Genomic DNA, 25761 nt, shown 5'->3' on the forward strand with positions numbered 1-25761 from the left:
TGGCCTTGGAATTTATGTTATATTATATTCTCATATAATATACATTGTGAAAAATTACAATGCTAAATGTTTGATTTAAAGTGCGACACTGCCAGAGTTTAATTTACTTCAAAACACAAAAGTTGACCACTATGTTAAGCTCTTTACTACAACGCCCCTCCTCCCCCTTGCAATGCGTCACTTTCTCTACACGCAAGTCGTCCAATCAGCAGCCGCAGTGAGTCTATTTAAAGAAGAAGTCCCAGCCACTATCAGCTGTCACCTGAAGGTATCCATACGCGGAGGTAAACACTGGGGCGGAGCGAAGCGGTTGACGGCTTTGAGCGCATGCTGTTGGCAGAAGTGTATGTAAAGACACAGAGCTCCAAAAGTTTCTAAATTAACAGTGAACAGTGCGGAACACGTGTATTCTTATGAGTTTTCACGTAAATGTACAAGTCGACAGTGGATTTGAACTTGTAAAACCTTGTTACTCACAACTGTTTGCTTCTACTGTGGTTTCTATTTGTTCACTGGCACATGATACATTACATTGTTTTCCTCGAGAAAAAAACCAACTGTCTTTTGTTTTTCTTTCACATGATAAAATAAAGGATACATCAGTGCATAATAAGAACTTGTATTTAAAAGCGAGGTAACTTTTATGGAATAGGTTTACTTTGTTTCTTGAATTTGAATAGCGCGTGCACTAATGTCAACGATTAATTTTTTCCAGCTGTTGTCGTTACGCGTCAAAAAGACAAACGGTTTAAATAATACGACAATGGACGGTAAATATCACGCTGAATTGTTTCTTTAAAGTGTTTCTTCAACGCTAGAAACGAGTGAACACGCTCGCTTCGTCTCTAGATTTTTGAGCGGATGTGGTCTCAGCCTAAGAGCAGTCACGTCACGGTGAGTGTGTGTATGTATGTGCGCGCGCGTGTGTGTTGATTGTTCGTGTTGTTCAAGTGTTAGCCGGACTAGGGGAGTAACGGACGGACAGACCTTTTTGCGGATCCCAGGAAGTTCTGTCCCCGCTTCGCTGAGCGACTCGATTCTGCTCCGGAACCGGACCTGCAGGATGACCCAGCGGGGCCCGGCTGAGTTTACCCCACCGCCCGAGTGCCCGGTATTCGAGCCCAGTTGGGAGGAATTTGCAGACCCGTTTGCGTTTATCAATAAAATCCGACCCATCGCCGAGAAAACCGGGATCTGCAAGGTTCGACCGCCGCCGGTGAGTGCTGTCCGGACGGTCTGAATCGGACCGGTTGAACCGGGCCGGATCTGCGGAGTGATTCTGAGTTCGATTTAAAGGGAAATGTCTAAACATGGCGGCGCTGTGACAGCACTGCCGAACCGCTTTGTGTGTCTATAGGCATCATATCAGTTGAATTTCCGAAGCTCTGCCGGGTCTGTGCTCGACCTGCGGACCCGCATGACCCGGATTTCTAACCCACGAGCGCAATAACGTTGCTCACTACACGCAAACGTCGTGGATGTGTGATTATTATACAGGAAAATGTGTCTTTATAGCCGCTGTGAGTGTAGTTTACGGCCTGGCTCGGTTCTAGTACTGGATTAAACGTCACGTTTACTTACAGTTTAGTTTGCTGATTGTCAGTGATTATCGTTGATATAAAATATAGTTTATTTTTATATATATTTTATGTTGAATTAGTAGTACTGGTATAGTTGCTTCTGCATCTTTGTTGTTGACATTGACGAACAGAAACCCCCATCTGTTACCTCATCATTTGATTTAAAGGCTTCTAATGAGTTCAGTGCACTTTTTAACTAAAATTTAATGTCCCCAGACAGACCAAAAAAAAATAAAATAAATAAAAAATCAAGAGACAAGGAGATACCTGAAAATGCGGAAATAAACTTCCTTTCATTTTCACCTTAGCATACTAAATGGCCATAAGTTGAGTTTAGTCTATATTATTTGTATTGTATTATTACCTATATGAACATATTATGTTAATACAACCATATAATGATGGAATAATTTAGTATATATCTTGTATTGTGGTCAGAGCAAATCCATTCTGTGACAAAAGTGGTTGTGTGCGGATTAGAATAATGCAATTAATTAATTACCGTTTATAAGCAGAGACTAAATATAGTTTACATATTAGCAAAATGATCCAGTTCAAACCAGCTAATCTGAATCCGAACTCTTAACTCCCGAACCTTTCTCAACCAGTTTGAAGGGTTTCAGTGGTTCTGATGGCGTCTTTATATTTGTAGGTTATGTTAGTGAACATTAGACGAGCCCAATGACACGAACATTATAATTTATTAATCTCTTGAGATGGTTTTATGAGTCTGAACAACCGATTATGTATTTCATAATCTTTATGTTCATGTTTATGGACACTTAAACACTTTAAAGCGTTTTAGTTTTTGTCTTCCTGTTATTTTAAAAGCTATTTACTTATTTATTGACAATTCTCGCTCCATCTGTTGTGACCATGACGCGCGGTGGCTGGACCAAGCTCGCTGGTTCTGATACTGGCTTCGGGTTTGATGTGAATTCGGGTTCGTATATGAATCTATTAGATTCGCAGCTACGTGACGTGATTCACGCATGAGGTCGCAGATGAGAGAAAGCGTAATTACGTTTAACAAGCGATTATTAACGGGTAAAACATGTCAAGCATCATTATAGTACAATGGTTTCGTGTTATTGACGGTATTCATAAACCATAAAGTAATATTTTGGGAAGGTTTTAGTAAGATTTTAAAGCTGAGAATGTTTTCCAAATGGCCTCTTGCTTTCCAACACCAACATACGCGCGTTGGATCCTGACGCGTTTTAAACCGCCCGTGTAAAGTGATTCATGGGTTCGGTTCGGCCCGTTTTCTGACCCGAACCCTGTTGGATGGATAGATGAAGTCCTCGGGCCGGGCGCGTCCTCCATGTTGCGAGCTTTGGAGCGAATGAACCATCTGGCCATTTTGTGTCTTTCTGTAACTATGCTGCCTGAACAGCAAACAAGGAAATACTGTAATAAATGGACTTAATATGCGCACAACTCAACTTCATTTCATAGATTATGTGTGGCTGAGGTAGTAGATGCATATTGTGGTGAATATTGTTCATAAGACGGGCAGAAATCTGTATATGTAGGCAAGTCAATGGTCTCAATGCACAGTGGTTTTTTTGTACAGACTCCTGCACTGGTGTCTATGGATATGCCATTTTGTATTATGAGGCAGGAAAAAGCATTTTTCATTTTTTTTTGAATAAAAACTATGGTTTTGTTTTTCTCAAGTGCTGATTACATAAATACACTATTAATATACATGTATAAAAGCAAACTTACCTGCATTTTGAATTCACTGAGGCTAAAAATGTGTGGTTTTGAAGCTGATTTTGATTATGATTATTGTATCCCGAGGTTTCTTATTTGGCTAAGAAAGGGTAACACTTTATTGATCCCAATTGGGAAATGTCTGGTCTCCATAATCAAACTGTTAATTACATTGTGTATATCTGGAGGCACGATTGTGCTGTTTTTCTGAGCGTAGTTGTACGCATGTGGTTGTGAGAGGCTGGAGACAAAGAAAATGTGTTAAACTTAGACCGAATTTTTTTTATATAGGTGGCTGAGCTGAACGAAAACCACAATTCTACCGTTTAGCCATCTACACCAGGTTGCGTGTGAGTGAATGTGATATATTTTTTTTTTAGCTTGCTTTTAGCCACGGTTAAGCAGACACACATTCACAAGATTGTAGACCACAAACCACAGAGTATGCTACCAGTCACATTTGTACAGGGTCGTCTTCATCAGATCCTTTCAAATAAATTTATGAATGCAAAGAAAAAATTAGTGAAAGAGAAGCCACTCCGGTTTCTTATTTTGCTTCTGAAATTGTTTACTCAATAAAATGGCTCAGGCAACATGTGGTGTTCCATTGGTGTCTTGCAGATATTGTGTGTCCCCAATTTAGCAGTGTCCAGTACCCTCAGTATGAAAGTCTTATCTGTAAACATTAAAAACGGTCACCATCTAATCAAAAGCTTTTTGTTTTTGTGTGCACATGCAAACACATTATTGTTGATTTCAGAAGGCTGCTGAATGAATTCAGAAAACCAGAAAGCTAAAGATGAAAATGTTTTCTTTGATAAAGCCTCTCTTGTTTCAAAAATTTGTGTTCATGACCTCAGCAGTAATGAGTCAGAGGCTCAACTCAAGGACACATTCTGCAGTTTGGATTTGCTGTTGATGGAAATAAAGTTAGTTTTTGTAAACATTTTATCTTTTAAATACAAATATATCTAGAATGTAATTCACACAGGGCCATACAATGGTTCATTTGTCCCTATTGGATGTCGCAGCTTGATTTCTGCTGTGAAATTATTCTGACATTGCATATTGAAGTTAAATAAACTCAGTAATCACGCAATTTAAAACGAATATCAATAAAAGTAAGAGAAATGTAAGTTTACTAATTGAATGTTTACTTTGTGTGTGTGTGTGTGTGTGTATTTAGGACTGGCAGCCTCCATTTGCATGTGACGTTGACAGACTTCATTTTACTCCAAGAATCCAGAGACTCAACGAGTTAGAGGTAAATGTGTGATTTTGTTTTGAGATGGAAAATTGTGTGTATACAAGTTTGAATATATTTTTGAAGGCCAAATATTTCAAAATATCTCCACAAATTGCTGAAAACTAACTTGCGAGGTCATCTGAAGTGCTTCTCACTGTTTTAAAGACTCATAAATCTGTCAAATCATCAGTCTACTGATATCAACAGGTTTGTCACAGGGTTGGGTTTGGGGTCAGGGTTTAGTAAATATCGTCACCTCTGTAGAAAAAAACATTGTGTCTATGAGATGTCATCACTAATATAGTGAAACTGAAGGGTATGTGTTTACATCTTAAGGTCAATGGTCACAGTCTTATCAGCAGAATTGTGGTCTTTTGAGATGTCTGGTATTAAAAAAAACGGCATCTCTGAGATGCTTAATAATTAACATGCACCATTCACAATGTTGCTGATTCTTATTTTCTCTTTTTTTTTGCCACCCCCCCCCCCCCCCCCCCCCCCCCCCTTCTCACAGGCTCAAACCAGAGTTAAACTCAACTTCCTGGACCAGATTGCTAAATTTTGGGAACTACAAGGATGCACACTCAAAATTCCACATGTGGAGCGGAAGATCCTCGATCTGTACCAGCTGAACAAAGTGAGTTAGTCTGTCAGTCAGGGGCTGTACAGTATATGTTATGATCTATTATGACTTTATTACAATTACATTTATTACATTATTTGCTAACTGCATTCTTTAAATTGTAATGTTGACATGCATTCTCTGTAAAGCTGCTTTGAAATGATATGTATCGTGAAAAGCGCTATACAAATAAATGTGAATTGAATTGAATTGAATTGACTTTATTATTATTGTTAGCTGAAACCTGTGACTCATATCTGTAATGTGTCACAGAGCAAAGGCCTGTAAGGACGATAACTATTTTTAAAACTTTATCGTTATTGTTATAGTATATTCTGTGAGAATAGGGCAAAGAGGAAAATATCATTGGAATCACTTTCAGAAAATTTTTTCCAGCTGATGAATGATAAAAACTTTGACAGCCAATCAGAATCCATACTGCTTTAAAAAGCTTGAGCATTTAAAGAGACAGACGACAAAACTGCAGCACATGGTTACAATATCATTGTTTGTTGGTGTGGATGTTAATATATTTATCATTATATTTACTGGTGTGAATCGCTGGGTTCTTTATCCTTGACCAAGAGAAACATAAGCATTGAGAAATGATTATTATTTATACTTTTTACAATGAAGCCCAACACTCTCTTTCTCAATCTGGCAGTTGGTTGCAGATGAGGGCGGATTCGATTTTGTTTGTAGAGAGAGGAGATGGACGAAGATCGCCATGACAATGGGTTTTGCCCCAGGCAAAGCTGTGGGGTCCCACCTGAGAGCCCATTATGAGAGGGTCCTGTATCCATACAACCTCTTCCAGTCTGGGACAAACCTGCTGGTGAGTTCAACTTATAGATGCATCAAATCAGTATAACACACACTCTGAATAAAGCTTTCAGCAGTCATGCAGGAGTTCACAGTGTGTGTTTGGGCGGGTTAGTCGGGCTACAGCTGGTCTGCAGAGTTAAAGCTGGGCCTTCAGGGTTAGCGTATTAGTTTGTGCATTATTAAGATCTGATGGAGTATGCTCTGTGCATAAATGCAGTCTGTGGTTGTTAAGTGTGTTTTATTGTGTTCTATCTGCTTGTTTTCTGTAATGTGTGCTGATCTTTTCAGCATTACTGCTGTTTGTGCTACAGCCTCTGCCTAATGTGGTCGCAAATGACTTCTTATGTCTTTAGAGACAATATATTATCAATATCAATTTACTGGATGTTTTAAAAAACACAAACACAATCATATTCATGTCTTTTTCACACTGTTATCTGCTGATTTTAACATAAATATTTTTTTATATATATATTTTTGATATATTTTTTTAATGCGCTCAGTGGTCATATGCAAGAGCATATGAAAATTTGGAGCCTAACTCATTTGGAGCCTAACTCATTTTCTTTCCATTGACTGAATGCTTGATGTCTCTGTTAGAGATGTCTGTGACCTCTGACCCCAAGGTCACAGGCAATGTCCCTATAATTTTGGGTGCTCTTTTCTACATCAGGCTCCTGAGATCGCAGCCAAACTGTCAAGTTTTAGGGCACCTCCTGGGCTAGAGGAGGTATGTTTCTACTTTCCCCATTACCTAATCTGACGATTTAAATCTGGACAGGATGTGATGTCATAATGGGACCTGTGACAATGAATGTTTCATTTAGTATTCACTTTGGCTCTTGTATAGATATCTGAACATCACACTATTATGGTTCATATTTTTAAAATCGTGTATTAGCCCTATATTAATGTCTATCTCCTTGGTTCTTTATCTTAATGATATGTAAACATTTCCTTTTGCTGCTTTAGTAGTCAGCATGTGTGTGTGTGTGTGTGTGTGTGTGTGTGTGTTTGTTTATTTTTCTTAACCTAGTGTTTTGTTTTTTGAGTTTGTGTGACAAATGGGAACGAGCTGGTGTTTCTGTGATGGACAGCATTTGACCCGTCCTGACCCCCGCCAAACCCGTAGCCATCCTGCCGAGACACTGTTGCTTTTATTCTCCACCTACTTCTCTTGTCTTTGTTTTCACTTGCTGCTCTTTCTGTTTGTGTCTTTTTGACTTCTGCTGCATCTTTTATTTCACTCCTCCCCCTCCCACTTCTCCTCTCAACCCACAGAGACTGTGACCTGCTTTCTGTTCACGCTAATCTCTTTACACCTCCAGCTGTTCTCTCTCCTCCCTCTATCCTCTGTCTCTATGTTAATCTGTAATCTGATAGTGGTAGCAAGCATAACCGGGAATGCTGAGGATTTTTCCTGCATGCAATCACAGATGTAACACTCTTTAAGGCCGGGCTAACAGGTTATTCACACGTTAGCACAGATTATCTGTGGAGAGGAGGGAAATGATGACGGTGATTTAGAGGGATTTTTTTAAAGTGTGAAGTTTCACAATTTCAAGTGTGGAGAACCATGAGATGACCTTAAAATGACCTTTGACTTTTCGTTGAATTAAAATCTTAAACAGCACTCTGGATCAAAAACAGACCTTATTTTTTATTAAATTATACTCTAAATGAGAAGTTCATGCAGAAATGTATTTATTTATTTTTATCATTTTACCAACCTCATGTTGTTCTAAACCTGTTTGACTGACTTTCTCTACACAAATGGAGATGTTATGCAGGATTCCCAAGCTGTTCTTTTCCACGGTCTGTCAAGCTAAAAAAAAAAGTACTTCATACAACTCTTCCGAAAACATATCATGGCTTTGTTTGAGGAAAAGGCAAACATGTAATTGTTATTTGCTGAAAATCTTACCATTCAGCCCTAGCTTTTTACTCTTATTCCCAGTATGGAAAAAAAGAAACTTGGAGATTCTGCCCAACATCTCCTTTTGTGTTTAACAGGGAAAAAGAAACTCATACAGGTTTAAAACCACATGAGGGTAAAGAGAGTAAATGATGACAGAATGTCCATTTTTTAACAAACCTCTTTAAGTGTTACACTTTCACATAAGAAGTACTGGTCACTGTAGTTTTTTCGTTTAGTATGTTTCAGAAGTTAATTTCCAGACTGAGAACTCATATAACCTGTTGAGTTTTGTTTTTCTTGTTTTCTTCAGTGTCTGCAGAAGGCGTCAGTGGATGATGTAAATGACCAAGAGAAAGAGTATAAACCTCACGACCTGCTGCAGAGGCAAAACATTCATGTCCTGCCCAGCGACACGAGCGCACCTGCCAGAAGAGCCAAGAGGATGAAAACCGAGGTGAATGTAAACACTCGCACTCATACTGTATGTTCATAATCACAATCTGCCTCCATTTTGTCAGTTTAGTTTTAGTTGTTCTACTTGCTACTCCATGCTAGTCAGTATATCAGTTTGGTTATTCAGTATCTTTTAACAGAGATCGGCAAGATTTTTATTTTATTTTTATTTTTTTGAAAAGCCTCTTATGCTCAGCACGGCTGTATTTATTTGATCAAAATACAGTAAAAACTAATATTGTGAAATATTACTTTTTTTTTTAAATACCTTTTCTGTTTTATATTTTACAGTGTAATTTATATCAAAGCTGCCATTTCAGTGTCACATGATCCTTCAGAAATCATTTTAATTTTTGGTTTTGTTCCTCAAGAAACATTATTATTATTATTATTATTATTATTATTATTATTATTATTATTGTCAATATTTTAACTCTCATGCTCATTGTGTGTCTGTAGTCTGGCTGTGTTAAGTCAGAAGGGGGTGAGGGATGTGAGAACAGGCCCAATCTCAGGAGGAGGATGGGTTCCTTCGTTGCCAAGCCTGAACCAGGTGAGCATCTAACTTTTGCATCTAACCTCAAATGACTCTTATCTTCAGTAGTCAATCAAGCAAAGCAAACATGTGATTAGCATAGCTTTATTAGTCAAATTAGTGTCTGTGTATTAACAAATGTGTTTATATGTGTGTATTAGAGAGGGAGATCCCTATACAGGTGAAGCAGGAACCTGTGGAGATAAAAGAGCTGACACCTGAACCAGATAAAAGCAAATCACGTTACAAGAAAAACACCCCTCCTCTTCCTCTTCCTCCACCTCCAGTGAGCATGGTGAGTTTCCTCCCCTCTCTTATTCAAATGTAAGTTCTGCTGAGCTTTTCTGTCACATGTAAATCAGAACAGTGGACAGACCGATTCTATTGATCGTAATGAGATGCTGTGTTTTACAGTGTAGTTTAGAGTTGGTACAAGTGAAATAAATTTGGAAAAAAATATACTTCTTTTATAATTATTAGCTCTATTCAAACACTTTTTGTGTAGCTAAACGTGTTTGGCTTGTGGTATTATAGTGGTCTCTGTCTTTGTCTAGGTGGACCTGTATGTGTGTTTAGTGTGTGGAAAAGGGAACGACGAGGATCGTTTGTTACTATGTGACGGTTGTGATGACAGCTACCACACCTTCTGCTTGATCCCACCCCTCAGTGATGTTCCTAAAGGTGATTGGAGGTGCCCTAAGTGTCTGGCTCGGGTGAGTTTGCATAATAAAAAATAACAGTGTTTGTTCATCGTTTTTAAGTCAATAGAAGGAGCAAATGAATCTGAACAGTACTGCTTTAGTCCCCATCCTTTGATTCAGTAGAATACATGATTGACTCTTTATTTATGTGTATCTGCAGGAGTGCAGTAAACCTCAGGAGGCGTTTGGCTTCGAGCAAGCGTACAGGGACTATTCTCTGAAATCTTTTGGGGAAATGGCAGACTCCTTCAAGTCAGACTATTTCAACATGCCTGTTCATGTATGTACAAAACCCTACTGAGACTCTGACGTTGACTCTCAAGAGTATAGATTTGCAAATATAATGTTATGAATTAACCTTAACTTAAGCGATGATGTTGATGTTAATTTTTTTTCCTTTGAATCTGGTGTTTGTTGTAGATGGTACCCACCGAATTGGTAGAAAAAGAGTTTTGGAGGTTGGTCGGCACCATTGAGGAGGATGTGACAGTGGAATATGGTGCTGATATAGCCTCAAAAGAGTTCGGAAGCGGTTTTCCAATCAAGGGTGGAAAGTTTAAGGTTGCACCGCATGATGAGGTATAACTGAAATATCAGATTCTGAGATATTACTCAGAATGTCTGACGTTTTATTTTCCATATGTAGTACATCCTGTTTCCATCAGTGATTTAGTTATTCTGTGCTATGTTTGGTTGCTGTAGAAATATCTTCACAGTGGGTGGAACCTGAATAACATGGCCATGATGACACCATCAGTGCTGACCCATGTCACTGCTGATATCTGTGGCATGACTTTGCCATGGCTCTATGTGGGCATGTGCTTCTCCTCATTCTGCTGGCACATTGAGGACCACTGGAGCTATTCAATCAACTATCTGCACTGGTAATAATAAGTACAATTTCATGCTTAATAAAGGAAGAAATAATCCTGAGAGAAGAAAAAAAAAAAAAAGGATCACAATCTGTTTTCAACATTGGTAATAAGAAATGTTTCTTGAGTACCAAATCAGCATATTAGAATGATTTCTGAAGGATCATGTGACACTGAAGACTGGAGTAATGATGCTAAAATTCAGCTTTGCCATCACAGGAATACATTTTTTAAAATATAATAAAATAGAAAACAGTCATTTTAAAATGTAATAGTATTCCACAAGATTATTTTACTGTACTTTTATTAAGTAAATGCAGCCTTGGTGAGCATGAGAGTTTTCTTTCCAAAACATTCAAAAAATCTTACCGAAAACTTTTGAACAGTCATGTATGTGTGAAGACCCTGATTGTGTGTTTTTTGTGTGTTAGGGGAGAACCTAAGACCTGGTATGGAGCTCCTGGTTTTGCCGCTGAGCAGTTGGAAGCAGTCATGAAGAAACTGGCCCCGGAACTGTTTGAGTCTCAGCCGGATCTTCTACACCAGCTCGTCACAATCATGAACCCCAATACACTCATGGCCCATGGAGTACCAGTGAGTAACTTTTATATACACAATCACGAGTCACACACTCGCATGGAGAACCTGTGAGTAACACACACTCTGTTTTTAGATTTACAGAACCAATCAGTGCGCGGGAGAGTTTGTCATCACTTTTCCGCGATCCTATCATAGCGGCTTCAACCAGGGCTTCAACTTCGCAGAGGCTGTGAATTTTTGCACGGTGGACTGGGTGAGCTTTTCCTCGATTAATCCTGCTGTTACAATGATTTTTGTTAAAGGGTTTGTTCATGAAAAAAATGAAAATTCTGTCATTAATTACTTACTCTCATGTCGTTCCAAATCTTTAAGACCTTCGTTCATCTTCGGAACACAAATTAAGATATTTTGATGAAATCCGTGAGCTATTTGGCCTCTGGTAGACTGCAACATTATTACCACTTTCAAGGCCCAGAAAGGTAGTAAAGACATCGTTAAAACAGTTCATGTGACTACAGCTATGAAGCGACGAAAATACTTTTTGTGTGCATTCTGACGTAGAACCTGGAAACGCTGCACTGTATTGTGAATAGCATAGGATACTGACAGGGAAGAGAAGAAATTGTTAAATAAAGTCTTTATTTTTGTTTGGTTTTTTTGTGCACAAAAAGTATTTTCGTCACTTCATAACTTTCAGGTTGAACCACTATAGTCACATGGACTATTTAACAATGTCTTTACTACCTTTCTGGGCCTTGAAAGTGGTAATTGCAGTCTATCGGAGGCTAAAAAGTTCTCAGATTTCATTAAAAAGGTCCCCATTTGTCTTCCGAAGATAAACGAAGGTCTTATGGGTTTCAAATGGCATGAGGGTGAGTAATAAATGACAGAATTTTCATTTTTGGGTGAATTAACCCTTTAATGCAGATTATCTTGGACAGGACTCAGGGCTGAGCATCGATAATTTTACTTCACATACATTTTTGCAGTTGTTTTTCTGTATTTTTTTCTAATCTGTTACTACTTTGTGTTGTAAATTTGGTGTGCAGATGCCACTGGGGCGTCAGTGTGTGGATCACTACCGCCTGCTGCACCGTTACTGCGTGTTCTCACATGATGAGATGGTGTGTAATATGGCCATGAAGGCCGACAACCTGGACGTGGTTCTGGCGTCAGCCGTACAGAAGGACATGCAGCTCATGATAAGAGAGGAGAGAGAGCTACGGGACAAAGTCCGAAAGATGGTGAGAAAACACAAACAAAACCTGTCAAGTCGGTGTGTGTGCTAATTACATGATGCAATTAGTATGGATGACACTATATTATATTATATTATATTATATTATATTATATTATATTATATTATATTATATTATATTATATTATATTATATTATATTATATTATTTATTTTTGAGTTGTCAATGTTAAATTGACCATGTGTTAATTTGAGATTAGCTAAATATAATGTAATGGTGTTTATTTTTATTTTTAAAGTTTATTTTTAATAATGCAAATGTTATCAATTCAGTGACAGATTGACTACAAAAGAAGTTTTAATTAATTGTCAGCTCTTATGAATATATAATATAATACAGTATTGGTCATGGTGGTGTATAATATTGGTTATTTTAATATGTTAGCTATTCTAGTAATGTCTGATTATGCCATTTTTGGTAATATATGCAATCTATTTTATAAATGATAATTTATTAATATTCTCTTTCTGTGTAGGGGGTGGTCCAGTGTGAGTTGTTTGAATATGACTTGCTGGCAGATGATGAGAGACAGTGCGTGAAGTGTCGTACCACCTGTTACCTGTCTGCTCTCACCTGCCCCTGTAGACCAGGAGTCCAGGTGTGTCTACACCACGTCCACGACCTCTGCTCCTGCCCTGTCTCCAACTACACACTCAAGTAAGTCTCCACTTCTGCTTTCATTACTCCTCAATGACCTTATCTAAAGATTGGCCTATATGTATTTTCTTCAACAAAGACATTTAAATACATTTACATGTATTTAATATATTGAATCATTGAAGTGATTCCACTGCTGATAATAATAATCAGTGGTGCAAATTTTTCTTAAGTGAACGTGGTGAAAGTTTCACTTAGTGTAATGCTCAACCACACAGTTACCGTTACACACTGGATGACCTTTACCCCATGATGAACGCTGTGCGGCAGAGGGCGGAGTCTTATGACGAGTGGGCGTCAAGGGTGACAGAGGTCATGGAAGCAAAGCTAGACAAGAAACGCAGTGAGTTTCATTTTGAAGAACTGATAGTCTCTAAAACTTTCTGAATGAGAATCCACTTTCAACATGTACTTTTAAAATTATTTTTATTATATAAAATATAAATATATTAATAAAATAAATTTTACACAATTGTCTGCATGATATTCTGAAGAAGAAAATTATTTTATACTAAGCAAAAGGTGTAGTAACTTTTCACCTCTTAACGTTTTTTCATGCGCATGTAAAAAATTAATATTATAGTCCAGTTTTCACAGTCTTAAAGACAAAATCAAATCCCACACTACATAGAATACTGTATTTCAGTCATAAAATGTTACATCACTGAAGTTATATGCATTTGTGAGTGCCATATCATGAGTTTCACTTCTGCGTCTGGCCTCTCTCTTTCGCTGTAGATGTCACCGTGTTTCGCACCCTTTTAGAGGAGTCTGATGAGAAGTCATTCCCAGAGAATGATCTGTTACGTCAGCTGAGGCTAGTTACTCAAGATGCTGAGAAATGCTCATCTGTTGCTCAGCAACTGCTAAACGGCAAGAGGCAGACCAGGTACACACACACACACACACACACACACACACACACACACACACACACACACACACACACACACACACACACACACACACACACACACACACACACACACACACAAAACCACAAATAGACTATAAATAGACTATAACTATAACGCTACAGTTATATTAGGAATATTGTACTATTATAAGTAATATTGTGAAATATTAGTACAATTAAAATAGCAGGTTTTTTTAATGTATTTTAAAATGTAATTTATTCTTGTGACAGCAAAGCTGAATTTTCAGTAGTCATTACTCCTAATCTTCAGTGTCACATGATCCTTCAGACATCATTCTAATATGCTGATTTGGAATTCTCAGAACGGTTGGCTAACAGTGCCGAACCGTGCTGGTAGAATGCGTGTAGTGACATCGCAACTCATGATCGGTCACTTGTCTGTTGCTTAGCCACCAATTTCTCTGTAGTTGGCTAAGCGTGCTATTCGAGCAAAGTAAACACAAATTAATAATATAATTAAAATACATTTCTGATCATCCTCCATAACGGACGCTATATTTACATCTCATATCATCTGCAAACTCTTGCGTTATCAAGGCAATGACTGACGCATTTGTATTGCATTCCAAAAAAGCTGCCATTATTAGCCGCACTGTGGAAAATGAAACCATATCTGTACTGGTATGATGAGAAATCTAGTCGTCCCCCCCCCCCCCACACCTGATCAACAGATGTTAATGTGATGTCTTGACTAATTATAACCTATTTCACTATTGTATTATGTAAAGCGGATATTGGAAGCAAAGAACATAGCTAATATAAGCTAAGCAGGCTAATCGGGTAGATGTATGCTATGCTAGTACATAAGCTAACTAAAAAAAACAGTAAGAATGAGAAATGCTTGATGTCAACCTATAGCTTCAGTAATATACTAGTATATGAACCATGTAATTTAAAAGACATTAAGGGTCATTATAACAGAATGGAACAGTTAAACAAAGAACAGTTTGGCAAAAGCGGCTAATGTTATCAAACATAGATACTGCCCACCCATCCACTTCCCACCAGATTGCTGAAAAAACAGAGAGGTGCATTGCAACTCTCAATGACACCCGTCTGTACACATACTTACATAATGCAAAAATGGATGCAAGAATGACCTTACACACTTACTTACTGTACAAGTACTTCAACTCACAGTGTTTATTTCTGTGTTTATTTCCATTTAAGGGGAATTTCCAGTGTGGGAGGCTTTGTTTTCTTGCACACAGCGGTTTGGTTTGGCCAAGACACATGTGGCATGTGAATTTTGTGTATTCTTTCATGCGTTTGTTTATGTCTGTCTGCCGTCATCTGTCTGCAGGTATCGCACAGGCGGGGGTAAATCTCCTAATCAGCTTACTGTGGAGGAAATGAGATCATTTGTCCGCCAGCTTTATAACCTGCCCTGCAGCCTGACACAGGCACCGCTTCTGAAGGTGACTGACACACACACACACACATGTGCACACGCAGTCGTGTATGATCCAGGCAGTCTTTCTGAAGATTAATGAGGCACCGTTCATCTCTAAACAGCTCCTATAATAGAAGCTTTTAACACTCTCTGTCTCAGGAACTGCTGAATAACATCGAGGATTTCCAGCAGCACAGTGAGAAGCTTCTCTCCGATGAAGTGAGCGCAGATGCTGTTAGTGAGATTGAGTCTTTGCTGGAGGAGGGCTCTCAGTTCGACGTGTTTCTTCCCGAGTTGCCGCTGCTGCGGGAGCGTTTGGAACAGGCTCGGTGGCTGGCCGGAGTTCAGCAGGCAGAGGATCCGGTATCAAACCCCTGCGGTTTCTCTCTGGACAGCATGCGCCGGCTGATCGATCGAGGAGTCGGACTGACACCGCATCCCTCCACTGAACGCACGATGGCTCGGCTGCAGGAGCTGCTCACGATCTCAGAGGAGTTGGAGGAGAAAGCGCAGGCACTGCTGAAGGCCAGGTGAGGGCAGCGCTGCGTGATGTCCGACTACCAAATATGAACTCCCTTCCCCAAATATAGGCAGCTATATATTTTCATATATAAAGACCCGTACTTTTTTAACAAAAGGCAATTAGTTAAAAAGGGCACCATATTAATTTCGTTTACAAAACTTATTTGAATAATTCAACCAGAAGTCTTTTAATTTAAATTTGTTTTTGTTTTATTTATATAATATTATAGTATTTTAATATGTTGAATTAGCTTTTATTTATTATATATATTTTTTTTTATTTTTTTTTTTTAAGTTTCTGTAATTTTGTCTTTGGCATTTTTTTTTTAAACTAGTTTTATTTTTAAATAGCTTTAATTTTTTTTTTTTTTTTTTTTTTTTATTTAGTCATTTTAGTACTTCAACTTAAGCTTATTTTATTTTAATTAGATTCCAAGACAGCATTTCTAATTTTCATAAGGCAATGTCTACGATGGTAGACATGTCAAACAAATTGGATTTGGGAACCACTTCCTTTTATACAACAGATGAGCATTTGCATCAGTTCAGGATAAAACTGAGGCTTGGAAATGCAAAGCAGCCCTTGAATAAGATTGAATTAACTCCTGTGGTGCGTGCTGAGGACTTGCAGGAGGCACCACATAGAGATTGTGTAATGAGCTGAATGATATTTGTTAATGTTTTAATGTTTTCTTTTTTCTTTTAGGCCTCTAGAGAGTTTAGAGACGCTTGGTTCGATGTTGACTCAGGTGGAGGGGGTACCTGCATACCTACCAAACTGCCTCCTACTACAAGACACAGTGAACAGGGCTAAAGAATGGCTCCAGGAAGCTGAGGATTTACAGGTTGAGTATTCTTCGCAAAATGTTTGCATTTTGCACACTAGGGTACCATCTCGTGCCTGTTCATGTTTTTGAAGGGAAAAAATCTGTCAGTAATGTTTAATGGTAGTTGTGATTGTCTGTGCTGGCAGGTGGGAGGTCAGACTCCGGTTCTCGGCTCGCTCTCTGATATGGTTCTGAGAGCTCATGCTATTCCTGTGCGACTGGAGCCTCTGGACCAGCTGGAGGTTCTGGTATCAGAGGTGCAGTCCTGGAAAGAGTCAGCAGCAAAAACCTTCCTCGTCAAAAACTCCCCCTTTACACTGTTGGAGGTTAGTCTGGAAATATTATATATTAAACTAATAGGAAGTATTACATTTTTAAGTGGCCTTTTTTATAATTTAAATGGACGTTTCAGTTCTTATAGGGTTAGTTCACCCAAAAATGAAAATTTTGTCATTAATTACTCTCCCTCATGTCGGTCCACACCCATAAGACCTTCGTTCATCTTCGGAGCAAAAATTACGATATTTTTGATGAAATCCGAGAGGTATATGACTCGTCCATTCCCCTTATTCACCTCGAACGTTCTAAGGAGCTTGAGGGGTACACCTACCACTTCCGGGAATTCTCGCGTCGCGATTTCTCTTAGCTGCAATGGCGTCGCGCTGCTGTGTTCCCCAGTGCACTTCGTCACACAGGAAAAAATCCAACAGAGGACAAACCTTTCACCGTTTTCCAGAGGATAAGGGACTACGTCGAGAGTGGATAAAAAATATCAGAAGGGATCCTGGTCACTGGCATAACGTTGGTTTGACGTTAAACGTTTGACATTCGCAAATTTAAGAACTGTCTCTGAAGCTACATCGGACAATAGGTATGCAGGATTCTAACTTCAATAACATTTGAAGGGAATAATTAACAGCCATAAAACCAACTGTAAAGTGTTCATCCAGGTGTCAGCTACGATGCACACTTTTTATATTTTTAATATTTATTCAAATAAACTGTCAAATCATGTGTAAAAATGGCTATTTTTCACTATTGTATATAAGCTCATTCATAAATATGCCATAATTTAAAGCTCAATAACATTTGAAGGGAATAATTTACAGTCAAAAAAACAACTGTAAAGTGTTCATCTACATGTCAGCTATGATGCACACTTTTTATATGTTTAATATTTATTTAAAAAAACTGTCAAATCGTGTAAAAATGGCAAGATCCGCAGTCCACAAAGTTTCCATTGCTGGTACTGATTGATAGTACCGTATCGGAGTCCAACTTCCGGGTTTGTGTACCCCTCAACGGCATTCGAGTTTTCAAAATGGCCGCCAGGTGATTAAGGCGAATAGACAGCAATTTAACCACCACTTTCAAGGTCCAGAAAGGTACTAAAGACATTGTTAAAACAGTCGACGTGACTACAGTGGTTCAACCTTAATTTTATGAAGTGATGATAATACTTTTTGTGTGCAAAAACAAAACAAAAATAACGACTTTATTCAACAGTTTGGGTGAACTAACCCTTTAAATGATAGGTTTAAAATTCTAAAAGTTGTTATAAGCTTACAACTTTTAGAATTTTAAACTTATCATTTAAACGGTTAGTTCACCCAAACTGTTGAATAAATTCGTTATTTTTGTTTTGTAATCTCATTTCTTCAACGCAAAAAAAAAAAAAAAAAAAAAATTTAATTATTGCTTTGCTTTAATTTATGGTTACACATAATTATGTATTGATAATCTATGATGATTATAATAATTAAATATTATCCCAATTATTTTCAAAAATAATTAAGCTAAATGTATCATTTTAATTTTATTTGAATTTATTTAATTTTAATTATTAACATATCTATAAAGATTCATGAATTCAGTGCAAATGTAAAAAAAAAAAAGCTAAATATAATTTATAATTATTGAAATATAATATGAAATAAAATTTCATATTTTTTACATATGACCTTCGAAGGTTTTCATGACATTCACTCATAAAGAAAATTTGTAAAACTTTATTTTGAATAAACCGTTGTCGAGGTTATTCATGGGTCTGATCACCTGTGCAGGTCTTGTGTCCCCGATGGGAAGTGGGCAGCTCTTTGAAAAAGAAGATGAGGAAGGTGAAGGGAGAGTTTGTGTCATCAGGGAAGAAGAAGCTTGTGAAGCTGGACAGTATGAGTGATGTTGAGAGAGCACTTTCAGACAGCAAAGACTCTGCATCCGCTGTGAGTTTGATATACGGTACATTCCAGAAATATTTGAGATGAACGAAAAGTTTCTCTTTCTCATTCACTCTCTTTTTCTCTCTTGCAGATGTTTACTCTGGCTGAGGTTCGTTTAAAAGAGTTGGAGTCACTATGTTCTCTCCGTGCAGCTAATGAATCGAAGCTCCTGCCTACAGCAGACTGCTCTGCTCTCAAAGTGTGTGTGTGTCAGAAGCCAGCCATGGGCGCCATGCTGCAGTGCGAGCTGTGTCGAGATGCTTTCCACAGCGTGTGCGTTCGTGGGCCCTCGGATCCCCTCGACCCTGAAGCCTGGCTGTGTCCGTTATGCCTACGGTCGACTAAGCCTCCTCTGGACAAGATCCTGACACTTTTGTCATCACTGCAGCGGATCCGTGTGCGTCTCCCGGAGGGTGACGCTCTACGTTATATGGTTGAACGCGCTGTCAGCTGGCAGCGAAGGGCACGAGAGGTCATAGACTCTTATGAGCTCTCGCTGACCTCTCAGGATTGCAGAGTAGCTTCACCTACACAGAGACACCGGACCGCTGGGCACAACAGGAAGGTTAGACATTATTTCACACAGCACAGGCAACAGACTATTAGTGGTTTGATGTCTTGTTTCCAAAGGGCTAAGAATCCTGCAGTTTATTTTTTTTTGTTTGGTTTTTTTTTTTTTTTTGGTTTTTTTGCTATTGTATTTTTATTTTATTTTTTTATTTTATTTATTAAGCATTTTTTTTATTCAATTGCATTTATTCAATTACATTTTTAGTTATTTTTTGTTATCTAACCCATGGTTTTAATTGTATTTATTTTACTTTTCATTTTTTATTTAATAATAATAATAATACTTTTTTTTTTTTTTTTTTTTTTGTGAATTACATTTTGTCTTAGCTGTGTAATGCCAATTTTGCTTACCACCCATCAATAAAGAGTCATTGTTGTTTTATTGTAGCAGCAGTGTGGATCTCCATCTCAGAGTCAGGACTGGCGTGTTTCTGGGCAGGAGCAGACGGTGTTTTACACAGAGCAACGCTGTATCCCTCTCCAGGGTCTGTATCATTCTCACATACATAAACTCAGAGCATTTTCAGAAATTTTCTGAAATCTCACTGCAGAGCAAGTGCAGAATGACTGCTTTATGACATTTTAAAATGAAACTCTGTCTGTGTTCCAGGTCTCAGTTCTGAGTTGGAGGAACTGATGGTGGAGGGTTTGCTCCTGCAGGTTTCTCTCCCCGAGACCCAGCAGCTCTACAGACTTCTGCTGTCTGGCCTCCCGACCACAAACATGTCCCACACAGAACACACACCCTACCTCACACAGAAACACTCCTCGCCGCAGAGAGAGGTAAAGAGTGTGAGACTTTCATGCTGTTTAGCAAGTAAAATTCAATCACTAATTGAGAAGAATAATCAGGGTTTAAAGGAACACTCCAATTTTGTTGAAAATAGGCTCATTTTCCAACTCCCCTAGAGTTAAAGTTTTACCATTTTCGAATCCATTCAGCTGACCTCTGGGTCTGGCAGTACCACTTTTGGCATAGCTTAGCATAGTTCATTGAATCTGATTAGACCTTTGGTCATTTTTGAGTGAGATGCTAAAGAGTTTTGATGTTTTTCCTATTTAAAACTTGACTCTTCTGTAGTTACATCATGTACTAAGACCGACAGAAAATGAAAAGTTGCGATTTTCTAGGCTGATATGGCTAGGAACTATACTCTCATTCCGGCGTAATAATCAAGGAACTTTGCTGCCGTACCATGGGTGCAGCAGGCGCAATGATATTACGCAGCGCCTCTCACAAATGTCTCCCTGGTTGCAAGGCACGCTCCCTGTGCAAGCAGGGGGTCACAGGCACTGCGTAATATCATTGCGCCAGCTGCAACCATGGTACGGCAGTAAAGTTCCTTGATTATTACGCCAGAATGAGAGTATAGTTCCTAGTCATATCGGCCTATAAAATCACAACTTTTCATTTTCTGTCGGCCTTAGTACACGATGTAACTACAGAAGAGTCAAGTTTTAAATAGGAAAAATATCAAAACTCTTTGGTCATTTTTGAGTGAGATGCAAACGGTCTAATCAGATTCAATGAACTATGCTAAGCTATGCTAAAAGTGGTACCGCCAGAGCCGGAGATCAGCTAAATGGATTCGAAAATGATAAAACTCAACTGTTTAACTCTAGGGGAGTTGGAAAATGAGCCTATTTTCAAAAAAAAAGTGGAGAGTTCCTTTAAAATGCCATGGTGAACTCAGCAGCAACTTCCCACTCACATAAAGCATGAATTACATAATATATTTACATAATATATCATGAATATATTTGAATATTTTGCAACTTAGAATATATAGTATTGTATACACTGCATATATTTTATATGACTAAGTAAATAGATTTATATTGTACTGGTGTTTTTTTTTTGTTTGTTTTTTTTTTTTGTTTTTTTTACTTAATTACATCACTTGCTTCATGCAAGTACAGGTCTTTTAACTTTGAAGCAACCTTCTTGTTTCAAATCAAATGTGATTTATCTTGGAGCTGATTGATTTAGCTGATGGTTGAGGGGTTTTCAACAAAGTGAATATCTTTATTTAATCTGTATGGAAATACAGAACTGAGGCTGCTGAAAAAGTAGGCGGCCACTATTTATGTTTATTTAAAGCTTATTAAGTTTTCAAGTGTGTTTTAGAGTGAGGTCTTCAGTGGGGTCTGGCTATTATTGATTGATATCAAATAACAAAAAATATGCATTTAAAAAAAAATGCGGAATTAAGTTAAAGCTGCAGTCCGCAATTTTTTTTTTGGCCCTCTAGCGGTTAATAAACAGAACTGCATGAGTAATCAAAAGCTGTATAGATTTGATGATAAAAAAAAAAAATACAGTAAAACAGTAATATTGTGACATTATTACAGTTTAAAATAACTGTTTTCTATTTTAAAACATTTTAAAATGCAACTAATTCCTGTGACGGCGAAGCAGCCATTACTCTAGACCTATACAACATAATATGTTATATCTTATTATTATCATCAATGTTAAATAGTTGTGCTGCTTATTATTTTTGTGGAAAGCAAGAAAAAAAATATTTCTGTCCCCAAACATTTGTTGATCCACCAAAGGGTCCTCAGCCTGAAAAAAAGTTTGAAGACATCTGAGACATTTTAAGAATTTACATTTAATTATTCCTCTCTGTCTTCCTCTTCTTTTCCTCTAAAGAGAGATGCAATCACTTCAGCAGAAAAGAAAGCCAAGCGGCGAATGAACAGAGAGGATACTGAGATCAGGGATAGAGGGATAAAGCCGAAAAGCAAGAAGCAGAGAATGGGTACAGAGAAGCGGAGAGAGAGGAAAGCGGCATCTGTCTCTGCATCAGACGTGTCTCAGTCGGAAGACTCAGAGGAGGATATGACCCTGTGTCCAGCAGAGAGCTGTCTCCAGCCGGAAGGGGAAGAGGTGAGTGAGTTAACGTAATGGCAGAGTTTGTGCTAGAGCTACTCAATTCTGAATAGACAACTAAACAAAATAACTTCATTTATTAGGGGTTCTGACAAAACGTTAATTACTGCTGTCTTTTTAAAAATATTTAATTCAATATTTTAATATTTAATTTCCATCCACCTATTTTTATGTGCAGTTTGGGATATCACATAAAAAATGCTGGATGGAAACGGCAAGATTCTAAAACTGCACATAAAAACTTTTGCACTCAGTTGAGGTGGATACATTTTTTTTAATATGATAATAAGACATGCGCATAAACTACAATAGAAATATATTTACTCAATAATTCCCACAACGCACAACAAAAAACTCATGTGACTTTGCCTCGTCACATGGTCCGGTGGATAACTGGACTAACCACTGGACCAATTTCATTGCACAGCATCTCAGATGTTGGTTTGATCATTCTGAAATTCCTGAACCAAAGTCTGTCATCAAAATGATTTGGTATAACGAAATCCCAGAAGACATGATAGCGTTCCCAATGCAAGGCATCCAAGATAGCATGATAGCATGACAATGGCTTTCCCCAATTCTAGCAGCCATTTTTATTACAGATATTTTGTGCCAATTTCCCAAGAAGTGATGATTTTGTTCTCTTGAACTCATGGGATGGAAGCGCTGCTTTATTTGCAAATGTTTTATGCGATATTCCGATTTGTATAAGTTAAATTTGCAACTTTGAATGGAAACATAGCTAACGGCAAAAATATTTTTTATGGGTCACTTGTCACCACCTACTGGTGTAATGATATAATAGATACAATCTTTATTTGAAGCATAAAATAACTTTCAAAAGGTGATTTAAGGCCCAGATATACTTTAAACAAAGTTCTTTTTCATTCTTCGTTTAGGAGTAAAACGAAGTTCAACATGCGTGACCAGCGATATACTGTAATCGATCATCTAACGCCGTCCACACTGCTGAGAGCGACGGTTAGATGAACATGTAAATACGTGCTGTACACTTTCTTCTCAGTAATAAAATAAACACACAAAAAAGAGAAAACTGCAAGCATTTTTTTATATAAAGCAAAGCGTCTGATCATAACAACATTGGTATGTTAGTTAGCACGAGCTCTGCAAATCCAGTCACATTAATTTTTATAACACTTCATTCAGTAGATTGCTTAAAAGCAAGCAGCTTTACAGTATCAAACATGAAAAACAGTGTCAGTGCCTCATTTCATCTGAAGCACAACTTCATTTTGTACTATAAAGCAGTTATCCAGTGTGTTCATGTTTTTACCAGCGGAGCTCTTACCTCAACAAACTCTACAGACGAAATGAGTCAGAGATTAATTCCATGCGAATGAAGGCGGAGCCTCGGCGCACACCTCCTATTACGTTATCGTCACAGACCAATGGTAGTACGAAGGTGTTTTGTAGCTGGAGCGAACTTTTCCTGAAAATTCGCTTTGGCAAGCCGTTTCGAACTTCCAAAAAGAACACAAAACGAACTTCGTTTTGGACTGATTTTGTTCGAAATGACGTCACATCAGTTCATTCTTCGATTTCGTTTGAAGTAAATCGGGGCCTTTACTCTTATTATGATCACTACCCTAGACATCAGTGTTTATATCCAAACTATAAACTTTTATCCCAGTACTTCTGTCATAATAACGATACTGTGTGGTTGAAAAGACTGTTTGTGAAGCTGTTTTATACCTATACATGACAACTGCTCTCTCTGTGTCAGCAGCAGCTGTGATGTTTGCTGTGATTGTATTAGTCAAAGGTTTAATAGACATAGCCGAATCACTGTCATGTGTTTAAATCGAGATGGCCATCTTTCAAGGATTACTCAAACAGCTAACGTGTGCACGTGTGTTTGAATGTGTTTTGACTGGTTTCTATCTGCTTCAGGTGTACTGGGTGCAGTGTGACTGCTGTAACCGCTGGTTCCACATGATATGTGTGGGGGTATCGGCAGAACTCGCAGCCGAGGAGGATTACATGTGCGTGACATGCAGCACAACCAACGCGACCCGCCGGAAGTGAAACGGACGAGGGCGGAAACCGGACTCCCACCCCATCCTCCTCCATCCCTTCTCCTGGATGTGTAACTGACCCTCCCCGTTCCCTAACCTACAACCTCTGATCTTTGTAACAACGGTGCTATTTTACTCTTTTTGTTGGACTCTATTGTCCTGAATGATACTATTTGGTCACTTTTTTGTATTTTTACAGCTTTTTTCCTTCTGTCGAACTGTTTGTGATTGTCTAAAACAATGATAAATATGCTAAATGCTGAATGAATATAGTGGTGCATGGGTTTGTGTTTGTGTTGCTTTCTGGTGTGGAGGAGAGATGCTCTCGTGAAACACAGCGAGGGTCTTCTGCATGCACGGCCAGAAACGCCACAACACAAGACATACCAACAGTTTTCACCAAATACAATAAATAATAAATACAGAGAAACTATTTTTTGGAAACTTGCCGTTTCAGTACACAGGCATCTGGGATTCTCTCCGTTGTGTCGTTTTATTTCCTTTTGTAGATTAGTTTTATTTATCGGAGCAATAATGTCATTTGTAAGTTTCAGGTTTGGGCTGTCTCAGTTGTGTCGGTGCTTTTAAAGATGGTGGTCAGATATTCAGGATATGTAATGGACAAACAGACGTCAGATTTGTAGCAGACAGAAGAGTGTAATGAACTGCCACAAAACTTGCTCAAGCCGTTTTGAAGGGTGGGGGTGTTAGGGTTTGGGGTTTGACTAGCTTGTTTAAAAAAAAAAAAAAGTGTCCCAATTTATAGTGTGGAATAAAACTCTTTGTTCTAATATCAAACAAAGTCTCTTCTCTTCATTGAGTGATCACTGGTATGGTGGTGCATCTGATTTCTTTACACTGATCACAGACCAGTGTTATTTTAGCAATTTTTATATACTATTTAAAATGTACTCCATCCCAGGTTGGGAAAGAAATAGTTAGAAGTGAGGAGATGGGGTGGTGAAAGGATGCTGGAAAACTGTCATGGAAAGTCTGCTGTATATGTACCTCTTATCTCATTAATTGAGTTGTTTAACTGAATGTGCTCCTGCCGTGTTAACTGGGTTAATTATCTGAACGTGCTCCTCCCAAACTTTAATAAAACATCATGTAGTGTAACAAATGAGTGGTTAAAAGCAGGTTATGAAATCTGCATGTAAACTTTACAAGAATTATAAAAGCATTGTTTAAATGGATACCTGCAGTCATCACAGCAGCCATTCTGGAGCGAGATGCTTTATATCTCACGCTGCAGTGAAGACCAACAGAAGACTGGTTCGGGGGGTGACAGAGGGTGTCTGTTGAGCTTCATCCGGGATTGTGGTATGTCACAGTGATTTACAGAAGTGAAGAATTATAACAAAACAAACACAAAATAATAACAGCAACAACAATAAAATAAAAATAATAAAACATTTTGGGGGGTATCAAAGTG

At 38.2% G+C, this 25761-nt stretch overlaps 1 protein-coding gene across 2 annotated transcripts; it reads left to right on the plus strand.

Moving 5' to 3' along the window:
* Positions 1-900: 900 nt before the first annotated feature.
* Positions 901-25124, plus strand: kdm5bb (lysine (K)-specific demethylase 5Bb). 2 transcript variants are annotated; one of them, XM_048209717.1, is made up of 28 exons: positions 901-1216; positions 4486-4563; positions 5060-5182; positions 5832-6002; positions 6666-6722; positions 8221-8364; positions 8823-8916; positions 9060-9193; positions 9453-9611; positions 9760-9879; positions 10020-10178; positions 10302-10483; positions 10903-11065; positions 11145-11264; positions 12061-12255; positions 12745-12926; positions 13145-13269; positions 13665-13815; positions 15167-15281; positions 15416-15786; positions 16485-16623; positions 16752-16931; positions 18669-18827; positions 18916-19389; positions 19783-19879; positions 20005-20177; positions 22051-22287; positions 24202-25124. In XM_048209717.1, the coding sequence occupies exons 1-28, from the start codon at positions 911-913 to the stop codon at positions 24334-24336; spliced, it is 4743 nt and encodes a 1580-aa protein (XP_048065674.1). In that variant the 5' UTR covers positions 901-910; the 3' UTR covers positions 24337-25124. The 2 variants fall into 2 exon arrangements, with proteins under 2 accessions (XP_048065674.1, XP_048065675.1); XM_048209718.1 differs by lacking the exon at positions 6666-6722.
* Positions 25125-25761: the final 637 nt, after the last annotated feature.

This window comes from Megalobrama amblycephala, linkage group LG12, assembly GCF_018812025.1.
Source record: "Megalobrama amblycephala isolate DHTTF-2021 linkage group LG12, ASM1881202v1, whole genome shotgun sequence".
Classification (NCBI taxonomy): domain Eukaryota; kingdom Metazoa; phylum Chordata; class Actinopteri; order Cypriniformes; family Xenocyprididae; genus Megalobrama; species Megalobrama amblycephala.

Bases quoted from the DNA above. Each gene is read 5' to 3' on its own strand.
- kdm5bb (XM_048209717.1), top strand. From the start codon at position 911: ATGTGCGCGCGCGTGTGTGTTGATTGTTCGTGTTGTTCAAGTGTTAGC. The intron at 10,484-10,902 runs GTAATAATAAGT...TTTGTGTGTTAG, and splicing joins TCAATCAACTATCTGCACTG to GGGAGAACCTAAGACCTGGT. The intron at 15,787-16,484 runs GTGAGGGCAGCG...TTTTTCTTTTAG, and splicing joins CAGGCACTGCTGAAGGCCAG to GCCTCTAGAGAGTTTAGAGA.